This window comes from Papio anubis, chromosome 6, assembly GCF_008728515.1.
Source record: "Papio anubis isolate 15944 chromosome 6, Panubis1.0, whole genome shotgun sequence".
NCBI classification, from domain to species: domain Eukaryota; kingdom Metazoa; phylum Chordata; class Mammalia; order Primates; family Cercopithecidae; genus Papio; species Papio anubis.
Window position 1 is genome coordinate 104,736,785 of NC_044981.1, and position 25,613 is coordinate 104,762,397.

Genomic DNA, 25,613 nt, shown 5'->3' on the forward strand with positions numbered 1-25,613 from the left:
AAATGAAAACAATTGGAAATAACTTGTGCAATAGAGAAAATTGTGGTCTTATATTGACTTAGTCTTTTCCTCAGAAAGCATTTTCTCCAACAAAAGTCCGTTAGTGTCGTTAAATTCCAATTAAAACGTTTCTACTCTTAAACACAGAATTAAGATATCTTTGATGGGGGAAAAGCCCAGCAAGTCAGATCAGTGGGTCAAAACTTCCTGTGGTTGTGGAAGTCTTCCCAGGAGATGCTCTGGTTAGGATGGGCCGGGACTGTGTCCCTGACAAGTCCAGGCTTTCCCAGGGTCAGGAAGTTGCTGTGCTGTGCTTTCTAGAAATCTCCTCGAGAGACTCTTTCAAGGATTAATTTAGGAAATAACAAAAGATAAGCTTTACTCATAGTAAGGTGATTGGTTCTACGTACTACAAGAAAATTTATTGGATGATGAGAATTTGACCAAAGATGAGGAGAAGGAGGTGGAGGGAGTGGAGGAGGAAGGAGAGAAGGAGAGAAGGAACACACACACACGCACACGCACACGCGTGCACACACACGCACGCACGCACAGGCACATCCACTCTGCCTAGGGAAGTGGCATTCCACCACGTCAGCAACACGTACAGAGTGGAGGTAATCAGTCTTCAGATTCTGCCACAACGCAATGAATGTTTAAAAGCCCACCAGCTTCCTTTGATCTGGTTCCACCTTTACCAAGCAAAGTCCATCATGTATATGGTATCTGGGTTACTGTGGCTTGGAGGAGGAGCTTCCTAAATCACTAGCCTTGCTTTGGGAACCAAAGCTCCTCACTCACTCTCCACATTGACTTCCTTAGTCTCAGCATTGGTTCAGGACTGTGGAGGGGGTGCGAAGAGATGAAACTTGTGGAATGTGAAATACTTCCCCCTATTTTGATCACTGGAAAGGTCTATCCCTAATAGAAATTAAATGCTTTGATCTTGTGATTTCTAGTACAGGATTTGTCATTTTTTTCTAACCCCAAATCAGTTGCTTAGGATCAGATCATCCTTGGGTGAACTGTAAAAACTGAGTTTCGGAAACTGAAGTTTCCAAGCAAGCCTCCAGTGACCCCTGCTTCCCTGGCCCCCTGCTGCTATTCTTTGATGTCTTTTTAGCAGCAACCTAAGTCATCGGGAACATTCTTTCAGAAGAAAGAAGTGTAAGGCATTTCAAGAGCCTTGAAACAGACTCTGAAGCCCAGAGCCCTCCTCCTCCCCACCTACTCCTCTCAGAAGTTTGAAGACAGGGGAAAGCTGTTTAAATCCTTGGCAAATCTTCAATAAATTACTCAGATGGCTGATTCCAAGGGGCCATTATGGGCTTCTATAAGGAAGAGATCTACAATGGATAATTAGAACGAATAACCCTAACAATAAAAAGTTTCCAAATCTAATTGTTCATTTTTCTTTCTTTAGCCAGATAGCACAACATAAATGTGTTAAGATTTCATTGAAACAACCTTATCTTCCAAAGCCAAGTAGTATACCGGAGGACTCCTTATGAAGAGTTAGATCAGTGATGGAAAAGAGCCCAGCTTACAGGTGCCTGCACTCCTTCCTCAGCCTGGAGGAGGCACAGCTAAGCTGGCAGGCAGCAGACCCAAAGATATTGTACCAGCTCTGCCATTTATTCCTGTCACACTTCAGGTAGCTTTTTATGAGAACCTACATTTGTAGAAGGTGAAGAGAAAAATGAAAAGAGAAGAATTAGACAAAACAACAAACAATCCTTTACTACACATCTACAACGTGCCAGGCACTTTTCCTATAATCATTCATCCTAACAAGAACCTCAAAAGATCCATGCCATTACTCCTGTTTCACAGATAAGAACACAGAGGGATAGGGTTTAGAAAACTGCACTGCTCGCCTAAGTCACACAACTAGAGAAAGGGTGAGCCAGGATTCAAACCCATGTCTGAGGACCTCCAAAGCCCTCTTCTTCCTCTTCTCCTTCTGCTTCTTCCACCCCATCTTTTTCCTCTCTCCCTTCCCACCCTCCTCCTCCTTTTAAATTTTTTTTATTTTTTGAGTCTTGCTCTGTTGCCCAGGCTGGAGTGCAGTGGCGCAATCTCGGCTCACTGCAAGCTCCGCCTCCCGGGTTCATGCCATTCTTCTGCCTCAGCCTCCGGAGTAGCTGGGATGACAAGTGCCTGCCACCATACCCGCCTAATTTTTTTGTGTGTTTTTAGTAGAGACGGGGTTTCACCGTATACGTCAGGATGGACTTGATCTCCTGACCTTGTGATCCGCCCGCCTTGGCCTCCCAAAGTGCTGGGATTACAGGAGTGAGCCACAGTGCCCGGCCTCTTCCTCCTTTTTTTCACACCTTTATAGAGCTATAATTTATGTACCACAGCAGTTACCATAGAAAGTGTGCAATTCAGTGACTTGTAGTGAATTTATTGCATTGTGCAACCATCACCACGACCTAATTTTAGACCATGTTCATAATCCCAACAAGCTCCTTCATGTCATGTGCAGTCAACCTGCGCTCCTACCCTCCCAGCCCCAGGAAATTACTAATCTCCTTTCTCTCTGTAAAGATTTGTCCTTTCTTGGACATTTTATACAAGTGAAATTACACAGTACATAGTCTTTTGTATCTGGCTTCTTTCCCTTAGCAAATGTCTTTAAGGTTCATCCATGTTGTAGCCTGTATCAATACTTTTCTTCCCTTTTATTGCTTCATGGAATCCCACTGTATGGATATAACACATATTGATCATCAATTCATCCTTTGATGGACATCTGGGTTGTTAGGTTTCATGCAGCTGTGAATAGTCATATACAAGTCTTTGTGTGGACACACTTAGGAGTGGAATTGCTGGGTCATATAGGAATGGTGTTTAGCTTTTGGAGAATTTTGAGAAACTGCTTTCCAAAGTGGATATGCCATTTTATATTCCCACCAGTAATGTACAAGGGTTCCAGTTTCTCCACATCATCACCAGCATTTGTCATTGTCAGTCTTTTTGATTAGTGCCATCCTAGAGGGTATGAAGTGGCATCTCACTGTTTTTGTTTTTGTTTTTGAGATAGAGTTTTGCTCTGTTGCCTAGGCTAGAGTGCAGTGGCACAATCTCGGCTCACTGCAACCCTCCGCCTCCTGGGTTCAAGCTATTCTCCTGCGTCAGCCTCCCAAGTAGCTGGGACTACACGCTTGCACCACCACACCTGGCCAATTTTTTTTTATTTTTTATTTTTAGTAGAGATGGGGTTTCACCATGTTGGCCAGGCTGGTCTCAAACTCTTGACCTCAAGTGATCTTCCCACCTCGACCTCCCAAAGTGCTGGGATTACAGGTGTGAGCCATCACGCCCTGCCTCATCCACTTAGTAAGAAAGGCAGAAAGCCTGTTCCTAATCATGCTGATTTTGCAGATGCACTTGCACTAACCTGGAGATGGGGCTCACTGCAGGAAATTGCATCACCCCCAGTATGGAAGTTGGGCCCTTGCACTGGGAAGAGGATTTTCAAGTTACCTGCTCGTGTGTTGTGGGCATAAACCACACAGTTTTGAAGGAAACAAGGTTTGACTTCCCTCTCTCTCCCCAGTGATGGAAGGAGCTGGAAAGAACAAGGTCTGAAACCTGGAAAGCTGAAAACCTGGAAACCCGGGTTCTAGGCTCCAGCTCTGCCACTTTCACCCATTTAAGCCCCTGTTGGGGACTTTGTTTCCTTATTTGTAAAATGGGTATAATAATAAAGTTTTCCTTACAGGGTGGCTTAGATATGGAAAAAAAGGAGTGATAGCCATGGATGGGCCTGGCAAATGATTAAAGTGCTATAAAATGTGAGCCTTAAAATTAGGCACTAGCAGGCCCTGTCTTGGAATCCCATGATGCAGGGGCTAAGAAAGAGATTGTCTGCCCATTGCTTCTCCCTCCCCGCTCCTTCCTACCTCAGGACACAAGAGAGCTGCAGTCTAGCAAACGACACCACACACTCCACACACTCCCATTTTACTGCTCCCTTCCCAGGCAGTAGAGATGAAGGATGAAGGCAGATGTCGAGAGAAGGACAAAGCTGTGCTTTAGCACTTGGGGAATGGTAGGACCAGAATAGGCACTTTTTAAGCAAGATCCACAGCTCTATCTTCTTACACTGTAGACAGGGAGCTCCCTCCAGCTTTAGTGGAGGCTGCAAAGGAAAGTCCATAGAATAGGAGGAATCCTGGAAGAGAAATATCTCTGCCAAGTGATTTTTTAGGCCTAAACATTATGTTCACACCAAATCATCACAGCTCCTCTGCCGGGCCTGTGAAATTTACCAAAGCACCACAGCAAAGCTACACATTCACAATCACAAACTTTTAAGAGCAAGAAAAAGTTCTTTTTTTAATTTAAAAAAAAAGTAAAAGTTTGTTGTGTCAGGGATTAGGGTCTGTTTTAGTATCTTCAAAATGGGTTGTAATAAACTTTAGTATAGGTTTTAATATCTAAGCCAAAATAAAGCTATTCATCTCAACACATATCACAGATACATGTTTATTATACCTAAATAAAGGAAATACTCAATCCTAGGCTGGATAAACAAGAAAGTCGTCTAAGATGTAACTGTCCTAGATTGATATCATGGAGACTGGTCATGCTCCAAGGATTGCAAAAGCGAGTAAGTGCAGCAACCTACAACTGTAGACCTTTCGGGGTGGAGGCTGCTTCGTAGAGTGGAATCAACACTTGGGTTTCAAAGAAACATCAGAAGCACAGCTCACAGGCGATGCTTTGCTCGCTTGGGCTAGCAGTCCTGCCTCCAGGATACCCGTCCCTCCAGCCCCCTCTTCTTCAGCTCATCCTGCCCACCCAGCGAGCTAAGGAACGCTGATTTCCGGCCTCCTTCCTTCCCAGCGCTCAGCTCCTCCTGCATAGCCCTCGGCCTGCCTTCCCCACTGTGGCTGGGCCCAGGCGGGAAGTGACCTGAGGCCATGGGCAGACTTCCAGTGTTACCTATTTGCCTTTCCAGATCGGCGGCTTCATCAGGAGTGGCTCGTGGGAGGACTCCGGGGTCGCTGAAGCTGGTGCGGAGCAGGGTCCCCATCACAAAGAAGAACAGGATGCCGGCGACTGCAGGGATGGCAGGAGTGATTTTCACCGCCAGGTACGGACAGCTGCCAACAGGTTGGACAGGCCGGGGAGAAGGGGAAAAGAAAGGATATACAATGTTAGGAATCAACAGTAAGCAGTCTGTATCTTCTAAGAAGCCAAAAGCTTATTTGGAGGAGGGAAATTGATTTCCATTAAAAATTCATCAATGTGAACGATTTACATTTGGGGAGATCTGCGGTTCTCTTTTACAGACAATTGAACCCCCGCTCCCCAGCACGACAGCCCAAGCCCTCTGCTCTTACAGGAAGATGCTGGAAGAAGAATGAAAATAGTCCTGCTTGTATAATCAGTCTAAGACGCATAGAGCTTGTATAAATAGACACGTGTCCTCTGTGCTGTAAACACAGTCCAGGAGTCTATGAGATCCCCCCACCCTCCCCTGGGATTACATAATAGAAGAAGACATCAATTTAGAATGATCTTCATGCAAGCCGGCCTTTCCCACTTGGGTCAAACGACTCAGGGACTTTCAGCCACCCTCAGATGCTGAGGACTGCACACACACTCTCAAAGGGCAAGACACCAATTTTCCATGTTTTGGAGGTAATCTATTCTGAAGGGAATGAGCTATGGAAATGGACTTGCAGGCAAGTTTCTGAAGACGATGTAAGGGATTTCAGCAGTTGGAATATAATCATCTCGTGCTTTTCCAGAGGGCGTCTGAGCTACCAACAGACGAACGTGGCCCAACTCTTAACTCAACCTCTTCACTGCTGTCAGTCTGACACGCTGACGTGAAGCAGGGGTTGTGATGAGTCAGGGAGAGGTGCCACTGGGACAAACTCAGCTCTACACGAGGCCAGCCTAGGAACAAGCGTCTGACATTTGGTCTCAGATCCAGGTATTCTGGAGCCGGAGCAGTTCTTACCATGGCGCTTTGATGCACTCGGATGCTTGGACCTAAGTGAAGGATGGGATCTGCAGTGACCACAGTCACTCCACTGTTGCCACATTAAATAACATCATGGGCATTGGGGAACAGGATGCAGAATCGTGGAATTAGGACATCTAGCGTGGAAAGCAATGCTAGATTGCCCACCTCATCAGAATATCCTCTTCCATGTTCTCAAGACAAAACAGAGATGGGGAGCTGGAGAAGAAAGGATTGGGAAGCTCAGCTCTGCCCAAGACTGGGAAGCAGACAGGGCTCTTGGTCTTGGAAGCCCTGGGAACCAGCACCCCACTGCTGTGCAGGTCTCTGATGGATGGCAAAGGGATGCAGGCAGGAGTCTGGGAGTTGATCCCCTTTGCTGAGCAAAGCCGTGATCCCCTTTGCTGAGACAAGTGATAGATAGAACATTAGTGCACCAGCCTTCAAGAGGCCTGCAGACCTAGACACAGCTTCCTGGAGCGATCACTGATGTTGATAATGTGGACCGTGGTTGTGCAAGTTTCCTAGCACGAAGAGATATACAGCGAAGTATTTAGGAATAAAGTGCCACGATGAATGCAGCTTACTCCCAAATAGCTCAAAAAAATATTGTCTAGACAGAGTAAATGGGATCAAGTATTAGCAAGAGGTGAATTTGGGTAAAGGGTAAACGGATGTTCCTTGTACTACTCTTACTCTTGCTACTTTTCTATAAGTTTGAAATTATTTCCAAATAAAATTTTAAAAAAAGAAACACAGTCTATATCGAAGGCATGAAAATACCCTGGTATGAAATTTTATATATATATATATATACACACACACATACATACATACACACACACACACACACATATATATGCTATATATAAACCCTGAATATATATAATTTTAGTCTAAAATAATCTACTTTAGGGGGACTTTTTTTGTTATAAAGTGGTTAGGGAAAAGAGCAAATATGTAGAAGAGAATTTTCCAAAAAAACTTGAATTCACAATTCAACATAATTTGAACAATGACAGTGAATAAAAACAAGCCCACGTTTTTCCCCTTTTTCAAGATTAATGAATTTGAAGAAGAAGATGTTGGCGCAGCAAAGCCAGCTTCAGCGAGGGCACAGCTGGACAAGGTGAACCAGACAGACCTGGTTAGGAGAGAGTGTTCCACTTCAGGTGTTGACAGCTGTGACTTAACACTATGGAGCTTCTCCAAGGATGGTTACTTGTGAACGGCCAGAACCCTCCCGTGAGGGTGACTGAGTAGATCGTAGGCTCTGGTGTGCTTATTTTTTCCTTTTTGGGTCTGAAAGGCAGCTTGGTGGACTGCAAAGTCTACCTGCTCAACGTTGCAAAGGCTGCCTCTTGCTCTTAGAGCAAGTTCTAGCATGCCTTGCCCTCCACCGTTCCCTGTCCCAAGTGCACTATACACGGGGTTGGGATCTTCCACAGCTACCCCACTTCCCCAAGCTGATGCCTCTGCGGCCTCTCATCACCTCCAACCCCCAAACAGGATGTCCCCTGCCACATTCTCACTGCAGAGACAATACACTGTAGATCGGTATCTGCACTTCAGCATACACTGATTTATTCAGAGCCATCCCAGGAAAGGAGGAAAAGGGAAAGTCCAGTTGACGCGGGGAGGCCTGCTGCCTGCCAGGGTTCTCTCACTGCGTAGCGGGCTGTTGCACTTGGACACGTCAGGGCACGGATCTGAAATGCATCTGTTTGTGTTTCCCTGGGAACCTGCTCCTGCTCCTGTTCCCGCAGGAAATCTCAGGCGGGTCTAGTGACTTCTCTGATCATAATATGAAGGTAATAGGAAGTCCTTGTCCCTTTAAGTAGCAAACAGTGTCATTTAAGTAAATTAAAGGGTAATAATCCCAGTGAATAATGGTAACTTCTACCTTGATATGAAGTTAAGCCCCCTCCACCACCCCAGCTCGCCAGCTGCAGTTTTTGGCCCCTCCATGGTGGAGAAGAAAGCAGGTGGAGTAGACAGGGAGGCAGGAAGGAGCTTACAGGAAGAGTTCTGTTACAAGGCGACTGCGTGCTCTGGGTCTATGAGATAGTTAAACCAGCTCTGCCTAGACTTGCGTTGGTGAGTGCTTTGGACCCCCCCGGGGGGAACCGAGGTGCATGGCCCACCTGCGCTTGTCTTCCTCCTTCCCCCTTCTTAAAGAGAAATGGCCAGCCTTCCTCCCACTCAGGGCCTTCCTTCCACTCTGTTTTGCCTTCGAGTCCCTCCTCTCAAAAGCCCTCTCTGTCTTCTCTCTCCAGGGGACAGCTGGAACAGTGATCTCTGTTTGTTTACTTATTTATTTATTTATTATCTTTTTTGAGACAAGGTCTCACTCTGCTGCCCAGGCTGGAGTGCAGTAGTATGATCACGGCTCACTGCAGCTTTGAACTCCTGGAGCTCAAGAGATTCTACCAGCTCAGCCTCCTGAGTGGCTGAGACTATAGGCCCTCACCACGGATGATGCCTGGCTAATTTTTTGTGTGTTTTGTAGAGACAGGGTCTCACTTTGTTGCCCAGGCTGGTCACAAACTCCTGGGCTCCAGTGATCCTCCTGCCTCAGCCTCCCAAAGTGCTGGGATTACAGGAATGAGCCACTGTGCCCAGCCTAGACAGTGACCTCATCCCTGCCTACCACGATCCCCTCCTTCAATCTGTCCCAACCACCACTGCCAGCTCCAATCACACGTGTCTCTGCCCAAAAGCCTTCCATGCTTCTGCCGTCCCTGCCAACGAAGCTCGAGCTCCTTATCTGGTGTCTAAGTGTCCCCCAGTCACCTTCTCTCCCTCTCTCTCACTGCCCCTTCCTGAATCCCAGCAATGGCCACACCTAACATTTGGGCATCTCAGGCAAGCATGGGCTTTCACCCACCGCCGGCGCTGCCTGTCCAGTCCATGTGTCTGGAACACCCGCACCTCCCATTTGGCATGTTGATGCTCCCCAACCTTCCACTTCCAGCTCAATACCGCTTCCTGAAAAGCCTTGGTAGAGTTTCTGGGCTCACCCCTAAACAAAAGGGATCGCTTCTTTCTCTGGACCCCCACCGTGTTTTCCTTTGCTCCCCTTCCTCAGGACATGTGGATATTTGCGGACATGTGGCTATTTGCGGACATGCTCCACGCACCTCACTAGATTAAAAGTCCTGGAAGGTGAGACTGGCCCCTGTTCCTCTTCGTGTCCTTTGTAGCACCTAGCAGGATGCCTCGCATGGTGGAAAATGCAACCAAATTTGATAAATATTTGTTGAGTAGCTGAATGAACAGAATCCATTTAGTGAATTTTACTAAAATTTACCTGAAAGAGGAGGAGAGTCAAGTCACCCATACCCTCAGCAACCACAGACCTGGTCTAGAACTTCTCTACTCTTGTTGGCTTGCTAGGTCCCATAACTTCCTTCAGACAGATGCTAAGGCCCAGTTCCTCCCACGAGGCTCCCTCAGCTGAGTGGAGAGGATATTCCTCAGCTCATTGAGCCGAGTGTGCCTCACATTAACCTTCTAGGGGCATTTGCTGGAACCTCTAAGACCCTCCATGTGCTAAAGTTCTAGCAGATGAAGCACCATATGTTGGTACAACTCTGTACAATGCTAGGTGCTTTGTGACAGTCCCATTCCACCAGCCTGTGTGTGTGACAGAGGACAGTGCTGAATTTGTCCTAGAAATCCTCAACAACTCACTTTTTATAAAAGCAGCAGAATTCCCAACCCTAAACAAACAATGAGGTCAGGGCTACTGAGACACCTTCAAACTGCTGCTCAGAAAAAGCAGAGAGCATCTATAGTCCTTGTGGTAAAGACAAGGCAATAAGCAGACCCTGCCCACGACTGTGAATGTTTACCTCCTGAAGGAGGTGAGACTAATGGGACATCTCAGTCGACCCACAGACTGGCACAGCTTCACAGCTAAAGGAAGCGCTGTGCACAGTATGGCAAATTCTTCGCCTGAGCTCAGATGACTTGAAAATGGCTCCTTCATATTTCTGAGCAACTGTGGATGGGAACTCCAATGCTGAGTGCCATCTGTGTTGAGGAAGACTCCATCCCTGAGGGCCTGGATTTGATACAAGATGATGAGGCAGCTGCCAAAGATATAAACACCAAATGGAATCCTATTTCTGTCTCAAGAATTGTGACCTACATACAACTCAGGGCAATGTAGAAAACAGGCTACAGGCGTCTTAGTCTTCATAAAGATGAACTGGAAAGTGACAGGGGGAAAAAACAAGAATTTGAAAGCATACATCTTCATAACATAAAAGAAATTAGCCAATTTAGCACCAGATGCTAAAATGATGAGAAGCCTTTACAGAGCTCTCCCTCCAATCATATACATCAGCGAGAGCTGTTTGATTTTGGATATGATGATAAATACTTATGCACAAACTGTCAATGCATCGTACATTCGAGGTACAGAAATTCATTCCAGGTAATAATTAGAAATCATAGCACTGCCAAAACATTATATGGAATTTTTTTCAGTTCAAATAGCAATCTTTTTGAATCTTTAGTAAAAGTTGTTTTTGTGCTTTGATGCTTATACATGAAAAGTGGAACTGTTTTCTGGGCACCATATTATCTGAGACCACACAATCGGTGTATCTGATCATTAAAAAGATAGATGGAGGGATAGATGATAGATAGATAGGTAGGTAGGTAGATAGATAGATATAAAATCATTTTAGCATCAAACAGACACTGATATCCCAGAATCAACACTGTCATTAATTCCATATTCATGTTTAGAGACTGGCTTACAGGTTAGAATCTGACATAAAGCTGATTCCTTGAACAAAAACCCTAAGACTAAACTAATTTCTTAAACATTTGGATAGGAAATATGGATTTCATTGTTGGGTAATTAGGTCTCTCTGTTTTCCAGAGGACATTCTTTGGGAGAAGATTAACTTAAAAACTAAACAAAACAAAACAACAACATTAACAAGATATAGCAGAGACATTAAAACCAAGTGCCTTTGGAACAAGAAGTAGAGAATCTTTTCCTGTATCAAAACAATTCAAGTCTTCTTTTAATGTTTTGTCTATAAATGGATACACATAAAAAAAAGTTTGTTACTAGTAGCTCATGACTCCTGACTGCAGCAAATGGCCTACATTTGATATTTTTGGTCTGTCCTGTATGTATGAAAGCATAAACATGAGAATAACTGTTTTTTAGACATAACCATGAGGCATGCATTTATTATTACACAGGAAGAGGAAGTGGCCTTGCTGCATTATTGCCACAGTCCAATTCAGGGAATTTCTACTTTGCAGAAATCATCAAGTAACCTAGCATTTTAAGTTTCAGATTCTTGACTACAAAGCATTTCAATAAAAAGTAGCTAAGGCAAACAATCATAAATGAAATAACCTGAGCCAATGACTCACACGTCTGAAATAATCAGAGTAGCATTGTCAGAAATGGAGGTTTTAAGGGTTGCAATAGAAATGACCCCTTTTCCTTTTCATATGAGTCACTGCAAAACAAATGTACTTTTCACTTACAGGCAGGAACATAAGCACCATTCATTTTGTGATTTGTTCCTTAATCACATACTTAGAAACAAATCTACCACCGCAAGGCAAAGATGAGCACATTACTTGGAGACAAATAGAGGAAAAAGTAGATTCAGAAAGCATATCCACTCACAACTCTAGAATAGGAAAAACCAAAGAGATGATTTCATAAAACTCCCAAGAGTGACATTCCCCTACAAGATCACGATGGCAGGACCCTGTGCCTGGAAAGCGCTTAGTGACTCATCATGTTAATTACCCCAGACGCACAGAGCCAGGAGTCTATGCATGCCTGTACCAAGAGAGGGAATTTAAATCAATGAGCCCAGGGACTAACGTGGAAAATATGAGCAAAGCAAGCTGGAAGGAAAAGCTCAAACCCAGAGAGCATAGAGGTGACAGTAGAACTCCACACACCCATTTGTAGACTACAAAGGTGACATTCAGTTTCATCAAAGCTCAATGGCTTGTTTTTCCATCCGTCTCTCTGTCTACCTTTGTTGTGTGAGAACTGTAGCTTTCGGGCTTGCTAGGGGAGGAGGAAGGTGAAGGTCACCCTACCAAAGCGAGGAACATCACTTAGGAAATCCGGTTTTTCCCTGCAGGCTTTCTGGCTAGATGCAGAGTTAAACAGGGACATCTCCAAACACAGCACAGTCTTGCCTTGAACTTGCAGAGTTCATGAGTGAGGAGAGGGGCTCCAGGCGTCAAGCACTTCCGTGAACAGAGAGCTGAGGAGGGGAGAAGAGGAAAGTGCTATCTTCCGCCCGTGTGGCCCAAACACCCTTTAAGTGTGCAAGACAGAGTTAGTGCCCTTATTCTTAACTCAGGGCCTCCCAGACCACCCAGAGAGATCTACTTAAGATACAAGACCTGGGAATCTGTAGCTTTGAAATACAGGCTTCAAATCATAGCGTGTAAACAGCCCAATTTACCCATCTACTATTGAGAATGTACAAGAGTTTACTAGTGAATATTGTGGTGCATCAACATTTTTGCCAAGTGATCCTGAGTTGCATGTAAAATTCCAGGAAGAGGCCGGGAGTGCCTATAATCCCAACACTTTGGGAGGCTGAGGTGGGCAGTGCTTGAGCTCAGGAGTTTGAGACCAGCCTGGGCAACATGGCAAAACTCTGTCTCTACAAAAAAATAAATAAATAAATACAAAAACTAGTTGGGTGTGGTAGCGTGTGACTGTAGTCTCAACTACTTGGGAGGCTGAGGTGGGAGGTTCGCTTGACCCTGGGAGACTGAGGCTGCAGTGAGCCAAGATCATGCCACTGCACTCCAGCCTGGGCAACAGAGCCAGACCCTGTCTCGAAAAAATGAAATGAAATGAAATAGAATTTCAGGAAGCCAGAGGCTTCTGGGTAGCGTGTGAGTCACGGGAGGGAAAGTCAACACTGTTTTGCCCCAGAAGTTGCTCTTTGACGTCCTGACATTACTTAGGCATGGCATCCATATGCCCCTGATTTCCCGTTAGAGTCCTGGCGCAGGTGGATGTCTTCTCATTTTCAGACCATGTGTGGCCACTGAGCTAACTGGCCCAAGTAACTCCATTTTGCTTTCTGTGCATCCTGGAACCAACCGTAAGTCATCGTCAGGGCAAGCCAGGGCCCTTCTGAGAAAGCTCTTCCTAGAGCTGCTGGTGTGTGTGCTGGGAAGACCTGCCCACATCAAGCATCCAGGGTAGTGATTTAGGATTTGTCCTGGCACTAAACAGCATTCTAGGGTTTAGCTGCCTCTGACCCTGGCTTATATTTGAAGGGTGTCCATTCTGCCTCCGATCTGGAAACTCTGTATGGGAAAGTCATAGCAGGACTTTAGTTCTAGTCATAATTCTTGTTTCATCCAATCTAAGGTACCCCACATTTTAAGATGTATCATTAAGGGGAAATGTGCCAAATCAGATGATATTCTCTAACCACAAGGGATCTTTATTTCATACTTATTGAAAGAGCTGTTATAGACTTAATTAGACACCAATTTAAAAATCATATATCACTATCGTGCATACATTTTAAAAAACGTGAGTGAACTAAATTGGCCACAGTATTCCTAAAACATCTCCACATTTAGAGCCTGAGGCAGAGGTGTCTGCGTGGGAGCCTTTCCACGTTGCAGCCTCCCGAGCCCATCAAAGCACGGCCTGGCTCTTCTGCTTCTCCCTAGCCTGCACTCCGTGCCCAATGCACCAGCTCAAGCCAGAGCGCGTCCCTCCTGTGCTCAGAACTAAAACCAGGTACTTGCAGAGGCTACAAAGCCATCTGGCTCCTGTGACCTCTTTGACCTCATCTTCCTCCCTCCTGCTGCCCCCTGCAGCCCTGGAACAAGCCAGGCCTGTCTCTTCTCTGGGAGAGGCACATTTGCCTGTGCCTTCCCCCTGCCTGGAATCCCCTCCCTACAGGGAGCCACAGAGCTCCTCCTAGCCTTTACTCAAATATCACCTTCTCTGTAGAGACTTCCCTGATTGTGCTGCACACAATCTCCAAACTGCAGCCCCCCTATGACCAGCCACTCCCTCTCCACTAACCCCAACCCCCTTCCAGCTTTTACTTTTCCCATAGCACTTAACCCCACTTGGCGCACTATTAATATATGTACTTCCTTGCTTACTGTCTGACCCCACTAGAAAAAAGCTCAATGCAATGAGGAAGTGTATCTGCTTGGTTCACAGATGTAACCTCCAGTGCCTAGAATTCAGTCTAGCACATAGTTGACCTTCAATAACTATTTGTTAAATGAAATGAAGAGACATCTAAAAAAACACAGGATACAAAGTACAGTGGAGATGATCCCATTTGTGTTTCAAACACATTTATATTCGTAACTGGAAGAATGTGCCCCATCATCTCATTATCCCTGGGTGATTTTGTGCATATGTGCTTTTTGGTGGTTTCCAAATATTCTTAATTAAAGCATGGCTTGTTTTTGTAGTAGAAAAATATGTTATTAAAAATAAATGTATAAGTACTTGCTGAACTAAAAAAGAAGAGAATTGCCGAAATATTAAAATCTGCCTGTGCTTTTAAAAATTCAACTATCAATAAAGAAGATGCTTGACAATAATGTATATTCTCTGTTGGACTGAAACAGAGACAATAATGTATATTCTCTGTTGGACTGAAACAGAGCTGGCTGAAGCTCTTGAGTTTTGCAAGTTGCCTTATAGTACCTTAATTAGTCTAATTGTTTTGGGGTATGGAGGATCATACATTTAAGAATGCAAAACCCAGGTTATCTCGTATTTCAGCTCTGGTCTGTACCCAATTTCTGGGAGGAATGTGACTAGAGAAAGTTCTTCAGTCATCCTTGCAGATTTCTGTCTTAAACTGGGTATTTAAAGTACAGTACAAGGCCACACATATGGGACCCAACTCCCCTCAGTTCCAGCAAGCCCCCTGAAGATCCAGAATCTCAGATGCCTGGTACATTCTCTTTTTCTTTCTTTGTGTTGCGGGTGGTCTAGGGATGGCAAGATGAGAAGGAGGTGTTCAGGAATGAGAAAGAATCAAATACTACACAAATTAAATCTCCTCAACACCGGCAATGTTGGTAGAATTGAACCCAAATGTTGGATAGCTCATCAATGAGCACTGTTTGGCAATGAATTGCCCAACAGAGACATTTTCCACAAAATCTGAATTAGTTTAATCATTACATGCTCAAGAAAATCTTGTTGGAAGGAAAATGCCCTGCCTTGTTGCAGATTGCACACTGAGCACCAGTGAGCTTCTCCTCCCATCCCAAGGCCCTGGGGCCATCAGGCTCCCTGCTGGGAGGTGGCCCAGGGGTGTGGCTGCTGGTGCCACCGGGAGATGCCTGCTGTGCCTGTGCCTGCTCCTCCTTCCCCAGTGGCCCCTTTCCCAGTGCTTCCATGGCCAGCGGCCCCACACTAGGGCTTCAGTTGCTCACCCAGAGTGGGCAGGCAGTGAGCACAGCTTTACCCAGGACTGGGGCCTCTGCCAGGGAGCTGGTACCCCCATGCCTATCCTGTAGAACGAGGCCAGGCCCTCTGGCACAGTCACACTGCACAAAGTCCAGATGTTACTGCTATGGAAACGTGTCTTCTGCATTACAAAGATGCAGTAACTCAGGACCTTTGGGGCAAAGGCTCATGTGAGTCTTGGGAAGTTTTTCCAGAGCTGGAGAACAAGTCTACGAGTACTGTGGATGCAAGAGATGACCGAGTCTCCTTCACGCCTTCATTCAGGCACTCCACACACAGTCACTGAACACACACCACCTGCCAGCACACCGCACCATGTGCTAGGAAAGCAGCAGGATCAAGACAAGACCCTCGTTTCCTGGCAGCTCACATTCCAGTGGGGGGCGGGGGGGGGGGCAAATTCACACACTTCAAACAAAAGAGCAAGTGTGGAAACACAGGTGCTGAGGAACGGTGGAGGGGACCAGCTCAGTGGGCCCGAAGGGCAGGTGTTGGTGAAGGCTTTCTGGAGGGGGCATCAGAGGCAGGAGTGAGACCCGCAGAGAGGAAGGGTGTTGGCAAGGACAGGGAGCCCCAGACCCTCCCTGACCCTAATAATTCCAGGCCTCCTTCGGTCGGTGGACCGAGTGACTGGTGGAAGCACAGTGTAACCCTCCCTAGACAGGACTCTGGAACAGCACGTCCGGGGGGGCAGGGGCGTTGTAGGCTGTTTAGTCACTGTGGCATCCCCAATGCCTCATACACTGCTACACGATAGGCACTCGACAAATATTTGCTGAATTGAATGTCGTGGAATCATCAGAGCAGACCCAGGACATCTAGGTCCACGTTTGGTAGCAAACTGCAAAGCGATGGGTGCAAAGGTCGTCATGCGGGTGAAGCAGTGGAAGACACTGAGAAGGAAGTGAGCAGACCCCACTTCCGTGTGCTCCAGCCTCTGCTGACAGCACTCCTCTGAGCTAAAGGTCCCACTCCTGGGGGAGAAAAAGGGCCACCTTCTTCCTTTTGCGAAGGAGGAAGCATTACTAAGTAAATTTTGCTTTACAGTGTTTCCCTAAGGGTGAAGAGGAATTGAAGATTTTTTTTAACATATCCGTCATCATAAACCTCAAGGAATTAGATAATATAGGATCAATACAAGTTAGAAATATCCAGTCGTTGAGACAGAGACACATGTGAGTGCAGAAGGCTAAGCTATTTCACCCATCAACTCACTAAACAATGTTGTTTCCAATAGCAGAGACATCATAATTTGAAAAATAGTACATAATAATTATGCAAAATGGAAATAAGGTGCTCTGAGTAGAAAAGAAAAAAGGCTACAAAGGTATTTAAGGAGAAAATGATTCTATTTCCAAAAAGGGGAGAAATAAAACAAGGTAAACGGCTTAAAGCCCACGTGCCCTGTGACACCAAGTTGGAGACTATCAGGCGAAGACAGCTTCAAAAGTGCGTATTTGGTAGAAATGAACAAAATGAAATCCACTGGAAGTCTTTGGATACTGGGTTGCTGTTGGGGGCTGCCGATTCATTTTTCCCTTCTCTAAAGGGACAGCACTTAGCGTTCATTCACAGATGATTCCTTTTTCTCACCTAAAACAATGCCCGTGGTATCAACTATTATCCCTGGCAAAGTGCCTTTGCATTAAAACATGATGACAGCATTTCTCAGCCCTGATGTTGGGGAGAGCTCCTACCATGTAATTATCCAGCTCAATTAGAAGACAAGGTCAGAACAAACAGATCCAGAGGGAAGATCCATGCCTGCTAGACACATAAATGTGGTCCCACATCATTTTTTTTTTCTTTTTATCTAGCCCTGTTACTGTTTCATACACATGGTTTTCAAAGTAACAGGCAGCTAGACAGTAAGACTGCAGGGACCAAATGAAAATGCACATTTTTTTGATTGAGTACCTATATTGCAGACAGTTTCACATATAGCATTTCATATAATGTCTACAAAAATGTACACAGCTAATTGTCTATGACGTTGGTATTACTGAGACCATTTCACAGATAAGGAAACTAAGGTTCATTAATTTGACTGATAAGACTTATAAGAGGTTCATTAATTTGACTGAGCCTGGTTTAGCTAATAAATTTCAGAACCAGAAGTCAATCAGATGTGGCCATCTTCAAAGGCCATGGGCCCGAGGCATGGTCTCTCAGTTGTACCACAATGAGGCCTACACTTCTGTTTTTGCACTCTACACACTTTCTTAGTGGAATACGATAACAGCTGTACCTGCTTTCACCTTTTTATAAGGATTTTAATGATCCTTATTAAATGTAATTAAGAACACAGCGAAACCTAAAGCTATTTAGCGTGAAGGTGCCTTGTCCAGTCTGGGCAGAAGACAAGCTTGGAGTCTTGGGTGACAAAGTCTCTCATTGATGGATTGCCAGCAGTCGGGTAGTAATGCCTTAGTGACTGAAGGTCAAGAACATTTCTCTTGGGCTCTGCTTTCCAATTCCAGTTGAAGAATATCAAGCTCTGTGGTTTCTACATAACATAGAAACCACAGATTCCCAGGGGCCCTGTCAATCAAGCTTGACACTAAATGGTGATGACTGCTCCTGTTATTACAAAATACATGTATGCTAAACAAAGACCATAATGGTTAGTTTTGTTTAATACTGGAGGATTCTGACCAGTACAATGCTAAAGCATAAACTTACATTTATGAAAAAAGATAAAGATAAGCTTTCTAGAATTCCCAGGTTATACCCAAGAAGTACTTGCTCCCTGTGAAGAGAGGGTGGGGTTGCAGAGACTCCAGAGATCTCCACTTCTGCAGTGTCAGCGTGGAACTGTACCTAATTGCTCCAGTATCCACTCCTAACCAGCAGGAATGTCAAAGAACCTCAGAAGAGTACAGGCGGTAGGTGCTGAGTAAAACTGGAAGTCTGAGTGTGTCTCCTAGACACTAGGAAGTACAAGGATATACTTTCAATGAAACTCTTTGAACTCATTGGGAGAAAGCTGAAAAATACCATGTGCTGTTGAGGAATTAATGCCCACTCCCACCCCCAGTCTTCATCTAATTGTGCTTTTTAAATTAATTAATTAATGCCAACTCCCACCCCAGTCTTCATCTAATTGTGTTTTTTAATTAATTAATTAATGCCCACTCCCACCCCCAGTCTTCATCTAATTGTGCTTTTCTAATTAATTAATGAATGCCCACTCCCACCCCCAGTGTTCATCTAATTGTGCTTTTCCAATTAATTAATGCCCACTCCCACCCCCAGTCTTCATCTAATTGTACTTTATTTTTTGAAACAAAGCCTTGCTCTGCTGACCAGGCTGGAGTGCAATGGTGCGATCTCAGCTCACTGAAAGCTCCGCCTCCTGGGTTCTCGCCTTTCTCCAGCCTCAGCCTCCAGAGTAGCTGGGACTACAGGCACCCGCCACCATGCCCGGCTAATTTCTTTGTATTTTTAGTAGAAATGGGGTTTCACCATGTTAGCCAGGATGGTCTCGATCTCCTAACCTTGTGATCCATCCGCCTTGGCTTCCCAAAGTGCTGGGATTACAGGCGTGAGCCACCGCGCCCGCCCTATTGTGCTTTTCTAATTAATTAATTAATGCCTACTCCCATGCCCAGTCTTCATCTAATTGTGCTTTTTAAATTAATTAATTAATGCCCACTCCCACCCCTAGTCTTCATCTAATTGTGCTTTTCCAAGTATATTCATCTGTGGCCAAACTTTCATATAATTTCTTTACTTAAGTCTTCTTTTAAGTCACACACTTCTGAGATTAAAAAAAAAAAAACTTTTCAGCTCATTTGGAAATAGAAGAGAAGGATTCCTGAGGACTTCCCCACGGCAAACATGATAATGAACTCATTACTAAAAAGAGAAGGGCAAAAGTCAGAATAGTGAACATTAGATCTAGGGAAAAATCTAGGTGGGGAAAAATAGTGGAAACAACCTTAAGGAATATGGTGGAGAAACATCTGGAAAAAGCATATTTAATTAGAGAACACCAAGAGGGACTGCAACAGTGGAAATCATGCCTGGCTGGCCTGGTGGAAGGCTTAGGAGGTGTGATTGCCATGAAAGCTACAATCAAACAAGTGCCACCTTTCTTGAATTTTGCCAAGCAGATGGCAAAGTTGGAGAATCAACAGGGAAACTGTAGAGTGATACAATGCAGAGACAGAAGGATCAGAAAGCCCCTCCTATAGTCACACCCCTATCCCTCTTAGGCTTGCGCCATACATTGTCCAGTTGGCTTCAACATTCAGAATAACTGGAGCCCTAAAGAACTGTCAAGTTCTGAGAACAGTCTTTCCACTTCCAGAAACAACTTCCTGAGAGATCATTACATGGCTGCCAAAAAAACACTGCTTCATCTTTTAAGCACTTGTGAAACTTGAGGTCAAAAAGCAGAGGTCCACCAAGCAAGGCCACAGAAAAACAGCTTGAAAATGCTCCAGCTGAGCCTATGTGCTCAGTGGCAAAGCCTCGTGACTGCAGTGCTTACTCTGGGCAGTTCTGGAAGGCTTTTTCTACCAGAAGTTTCCATCAGTTGAGGTTTTGACTCTTACTCTCCCCTGGGTGGAGAGTCTGAGGCTGCACGGTGCAAGATGAAAGGACTTCAATATTGTCTGACTATAAGAGCAAGCTCTGCAAAGTACTTTTTTGAAGAGGAGATTTTTGAATGGGACATCTGGGTGGGAAAATAGGAAAACAGGTCAGTTGAGCAAAGGAATATCAACGGTTCCTGTTCTCCATATGAGCTGAGAATGCAGCCTCTCCTTCAGAGTAGAAACAGGAGCTGGGGAGCTCCTGGAGTCGATGGGAGGTGCCCCAAGTCTGGTAGGAGATAGGGGCACTGATGCAGCCATGGCCCCCCAGCTGATATAACCTACTTTCAGGCACCCAGTTGCAGGGTGGCTCAGCTGAGGGTCACCAGCTTGCCGCGACAGGAGAGGATGGTGGCCTTACCTACAGCCATGGTTTCACATTGTGTGGGAGGATCCATAGATTCTCAAAGGGGTTCTGGACCCCAACAGTATTATGAACCATTACTCTTAGGAGGGAAGGTATGTACCCAGCTACCTATTCAGAAGCACATTCTGGGGCTAGCCGCTAAAGATGCTGCCCCAAGTCCTTCAGTGCTCCCAGTCACCATCCACTGCCCTGGCCCCTCTCCCCACACCCCTAGAACGCCTCTCTATGAGCCAGCAAATAAAAATTAACATCTATCCAGGTCCCTGGTCCAGCGGTTGGTGAATAATCTGGCTGTCCACACTGCCCTTCAGCTTTCTCAACTGAGCCCTGGTGCACACGTATCAGTCCATTCAGAGAAGACGGGTTCCCACAGTCGCTGAAGTAGGTAGGAGCACAGAGGCCACCCTGAGACTAGCACAGACATAAAGCCAGATAGGGAAGCCCCTTCCTCAACCACGAGCTTGAGGGTGGGCAAGACTCCCAAATGCTGAAGACACTCTTGTGTGAAAGAGAAAAACAATCCAAGGCAAGACAGGAGAGAAGAAGGTTCTAGAAGAGATGGAGGAAAGGTACTATCCTAGCCCCAGCTTTGTCTGGAGTCTACAGAATTTACTTTGTCAAGACCGAGTAGACCAACATTTAAGACAAGAACCTGACTCACTTCCATACCAGGATAATCTGGGAGATGGGGACAGAGGCCACCAGAAGAGGGTCGTGGTGTTGTGGGAAGGCCTCAGGCACTGGGAGCGAATGCCGGGCACTAGGGCACTTACTCTGTAAGCCTGGGAAAGTCCCTTATTCTGAATCTTCATTTCATCATGTGTTAAATTGGAATAATGTCAATTATAAGTCACGATAATCTTATTGTAGTGTTGGTTTGAGAATTGATGAGTTAGCATCAGGGAGACCCTAAGCAAAGCCTCTAGGTAGGCATGAGATAGTCCATAAATAGTATTTCCTTCCTGCTAGGAGAGCCAGTCTTGCAGTCACCTGGATTTCTGGTAACCCTCACACTTCCCCGCTGTTTCTTGTTTTGGTTTAGTCCAGTGGCTTTCCCTGCAGTTTAAAGTGAAAGCTTATGAGCATTCTGTGTTTGGTTCAGAGTTCAGTGGAGTAGGAAGAAGTTTGGCTTCAAAGCTCAGAGAAGAATTCAGGCAGAAGAGTGATCAGTCTATCCTGGAAGAGAGGGCAGGGTAGGCAATTCCTGAAAAGTCCATGAAAGAAAGAAGTCTGGTGGGGAAGGCGGAAGCAGCTGGAAGCCAGTACTTGGCCCTGTGGTTTAACGGTAGGAAGCCCCATCCCCTCGCAGGCACCCAGCAGCAGTGGGACTGGAGGGAGCAATGTTTCCAGGCCTTTTGATGCCCAGAATCATTTTATATGAGGCCCTACAGGGAAAAGTCACTCCACAGCACAGTAGGGAACCTGCTAGATGGTTCCAGTGATCCCTTCTCCTGGTTTTCACACTCGCCTTGCCTGGGGGCTGGAAGTAATGACTTCCTTCTAAAAAGTGGTCAGTGTGGTGGGGTGTCACTTCCAAGATTAGGTTACAAAAAAGACTGCAACTTCTGTCTTGCTCCCCACCTCTGGAGCTCTCATTGGCCCTCTCAGAGGGAAGCCAGCTGCCATGCTGTAAACAGCCCAGTGGATGCCGGGTGTGGTGGCTCACACCTGCAATCCCAGCAGCTTGGAGGCCGAGGGAGTGGGATAACTGGAGCCCAGGAGTTTGAGACCAGCCTGCGCAACATGGCAAGACCCTGTTTCTACAAAAAATAAATAAATAAAACTTAAAAATTAGCTGGCCATGGTGGTGCACACCTGTAGTCCCAGCTACTCAGGGGGCTGAGGCAGGAGGATCACTTGAAATTGGGAGTTCAAGGTTGCAGTGAGCTATGATCACGCCACTGCACTCCAGTCTGGGTGACAGGGTGAGACTCTGTCTCAAAAATAAACAAAAAACAACAACAAGAAAAACTCAGCCCTATGGAGAGGCTCACATGGCAAGGTTCACGAGAGTGGTTTCTGGCCAACAGCCCCTGAGTGAGCTCAGAGGCGAATCCTCCCTGGGCCCAGTCTTGAGATGATGGCACCCCCAGGCGTATCTTGATCACAGCCCTGTGGGAGACCCTGAGCCAGAGGACACAGCTAAGCCACATCCAAGTAACTGTGAGATAATCAGTGCTTGCTATTTAAAGCCACTGAGTTCTGGGGTCATTTGTTACACAGCAATAACTCACTAACACACAGGTGGTTCTGTCAGGCACAAACTAAACAAAACTTCAGACATCTAATGAAACGGAATAGTCTTCTGAGAGTACACAGAACAGAATCACAGGGAAGGGAATAATCCTGAATATTCTTTCTACCTGCAGTTTCCTCTGACTGGCCAAGTAGTACACAGGGATCCTTCTAGATGTCAGAAAACCTTTTAAATTATTAGTTAGGGCTCTGTCACTGATTATCTGAAGCTTGGGTCACTGCACCATGGTCTAAAGGACTGCATTCAAGGTGATGTGAAAGTTTTATGGAAACAATGACCAAGAAAAATCTGTACTCTTAATATGTAAACAGAGATATGTAAGGAGCTAATATGGAAAGAGAAAACATGTATATGTACAACCACATGCCACGGAGAGACTTAAAATTAAGCAGATGAGCTGAATAACTACTACCTACTAAAAAGTTGCAAATAGGCCAGGCGTGGTGGCTCATGCCTATAATCTCAGCACTTTGAGAGGCCAAGGTGGGCAGATCACTTGAGGTCAGGAGTTCAAGACCAGCCTGTCCAACATGGTGAAACTCCATCTCTACTAAAAATACAAAAATTAGCTGGGTGTGGTGGCACATGCTTGTAGTCCCAGGTACCCTACTCAAGAGACTGAGGCAGGAGAATTGCTTGAACCTGGAAGGTGGAAGTTGCAGTGAGCCAAGATCATGCCATTGCACTCTAGCCTGGGCAATACAGTGAGACTCCGTCTCAAAAAAAAAAAAAAAAAATTGCCAATCAACAGAAGTGAAGTCTGTTTATTTGCAATAAAGTGAACACAAATAAACCATTCTAGCATTTCCTAAAGATCCCCTTAAATCTCTTCCGGCTGCATTTCTGTAACCCTGTGTTAGATACCACCAACCATCTACTTTTTGTCCTAAGAAAATATTTTCATATTTTTTACAAAATGGTAAGAGAGAAACATTTACCAGTGAGTCTTTGTTATTGGAAAAAGGGTCCTGTGCTGTCGCCCAGGCTGGAGTACAGTGGTGTGATCACGGCCCACTGCAGCCCCTATCTCTTGTGTTCAAGCAATCCTCCCACCTCAACCTCCTGAGTACTGGGACCACAGGCAAGCACAACTGTCCCTGGCTAATTCCTTCCCCTTCCCCTTTCCCTTCCTTCCTTCCTTCCTTCTGATGCGAGGTCTCTCTATGTTGCCCAGACTGGTCTCAAACTCCTGGGCTCCAGTGATCCTCCCACTTCAGCCACCCAAAGTGTTAGAATTACAGATATGAGCCACTATGCCCAGCTAGTCTTTGTTTTATAATGAATTTAAAGGATATTCTTTCTCCAATCAGGCTATGCCAACTTTTATGCCCCTGTGGTCTGATATTCTTTTGAGTGGCATAAAGAAAGAAGAAATCCGCAAGTCTGTGTGGTGGAGTTTACAAAGCAGGTGATGAGACACCTCTGATATCCCTCCTTCCAGCCTCCCGTTAGAACCCTCAAGAGGATACACAAAAAGGAAAACAAAAAGTCAATAGCAATGAAGGCTGAAGAGAAGAGTGCTTTCATTAATATACTGGTGACGGAGATGAACTGAGAAAGACATTTTTGGATCACACATCACGTATTCAATATATCATAAAACAGAACAAAGCAGATGGCTCCTGAAGGGCAGGAAATGACCTTAACAGAAGAAAAAATTTAAGTGCCCATTAACTTCACTAATAATCAAAGAAAAGAAATCAAGAATAGCATTTGTAGATTCACATTAACTAATGCCCCTAGGACTACAGAGAAAGAGAGAAATCCCATTCGCCCTCTTGCTGGTGGAGTCTGGAGATCAACATAGCCACCCTAGATGGCTGTCTGGAAATAAGTGCTCAGAGGCAAAGTTTAGGGGAAAGAAAGAAAGAAAGGAAGGATGGTAGGAAGATGGGAGGGAGCAACGGAAGAAGGAAGGAAGGGAGGGAGGAAGGGAGGAAGGAAGGGAGGGGAAAGAAGGGAGGAATGGAAAGAGATGGAGGAAAGAAGGGAGGGAGGGAGGAAGAAAGGGGCGGAGGGAGGAGAGAAAGGAAATGAAAGGGAAGAAAAGAAAAAAAGAAACTTCTTACAGTGAGTAGGTTTTGAAATAATAAAAATTCACTTCTTATGTTATAAATATCATAAAAATGTATAAAAATGGTTCTTGTAGTTTTGGGGACCAACCCATACCACTAAAAGTTTGCTGTGTTTTCTTTCTGAGCCTGTATTTCCTATGTGAGTTATTTCTCTAAGATTATAAAAGTGGGAAATAGGTGAAAAAGCAACAGGGACCACAGGCAAGATTACATTTCCCCCACACTTCATCAAAAAGCTGGTGTGAAGACCAGCGACGCACTGTCAAATCCAGGACTGTTTGTGAACCTAGATGTACCAGTTTCTCATTAGCATTTACTTTTAATTTGGGATTATGCATCCAGTCTAAACTCTTAATTATCTGATGGTAGAATTTCTCAGTTTTAGTTGTGAAAGCCATTTTTATCTAAGTTTGGCTTTTGACATAATATTTGTATCTAGAAGGGAGGAATGAATATACTGCATGAAACGGGTCCAGGAACCTGACACAAAGGCTGCATTGAATTTTTGTGGCAATCCTACGAGTAGGTATTGAGATCGTTGATGGACGTCATTCAGCAATTTGTCTGAGGTCGTCTCAGTCCTAAGTGAGAAGGGCAAATTCACCACCACTCATGCTCATGTTGGGTGTCTGTGTAACCAGCTTTGTACTTTTCAAAAAAAAAAAAAAAAAATGCAACTTGGCATATACTTAGCAATGTTTCAGTTTATTTGGATGAGAGACCGTCTCAAATGTTTCTCCTTTATTTGATGGCCTTAGAGTTTCCAAGCGAGCATTCTTAAACTGTTCATAGGGAAGCCTGATCCAGTCAATCTAGAAGTCAGAGCTGCTCCTTGGTTCTTAGTAGGAG

General features: G+C 45.2%; 1 protein-coding gene across 5 annotated transcripts in view; it reads right to left on the reverse strand.

Annotated features, from left to right (window-relative positions):
• ZDHHC14 (zinc finger DHHC-type palmitoyltransferase 14) overlaps positions 1-25,613 on the reverse strand; it is a 300,740-nt gene that overhangs the window by 128,033 nt on the left and 147,094 nt on the right. For all 5 annotated transcript variants that reach the window (XM_031667336.1, XM_017958196.3, XM_017958195.3 and 2 more), the window contains exon 2: positions 4,957-5,117. In XM_031667336.1, the coding sequence (XP_031523196.1) occupies positions 4,957-5,117 (161 nt within the window). The remainder of the gene's footprint in view (positions 1-4,956; positions 5,118-25,613) is intronic.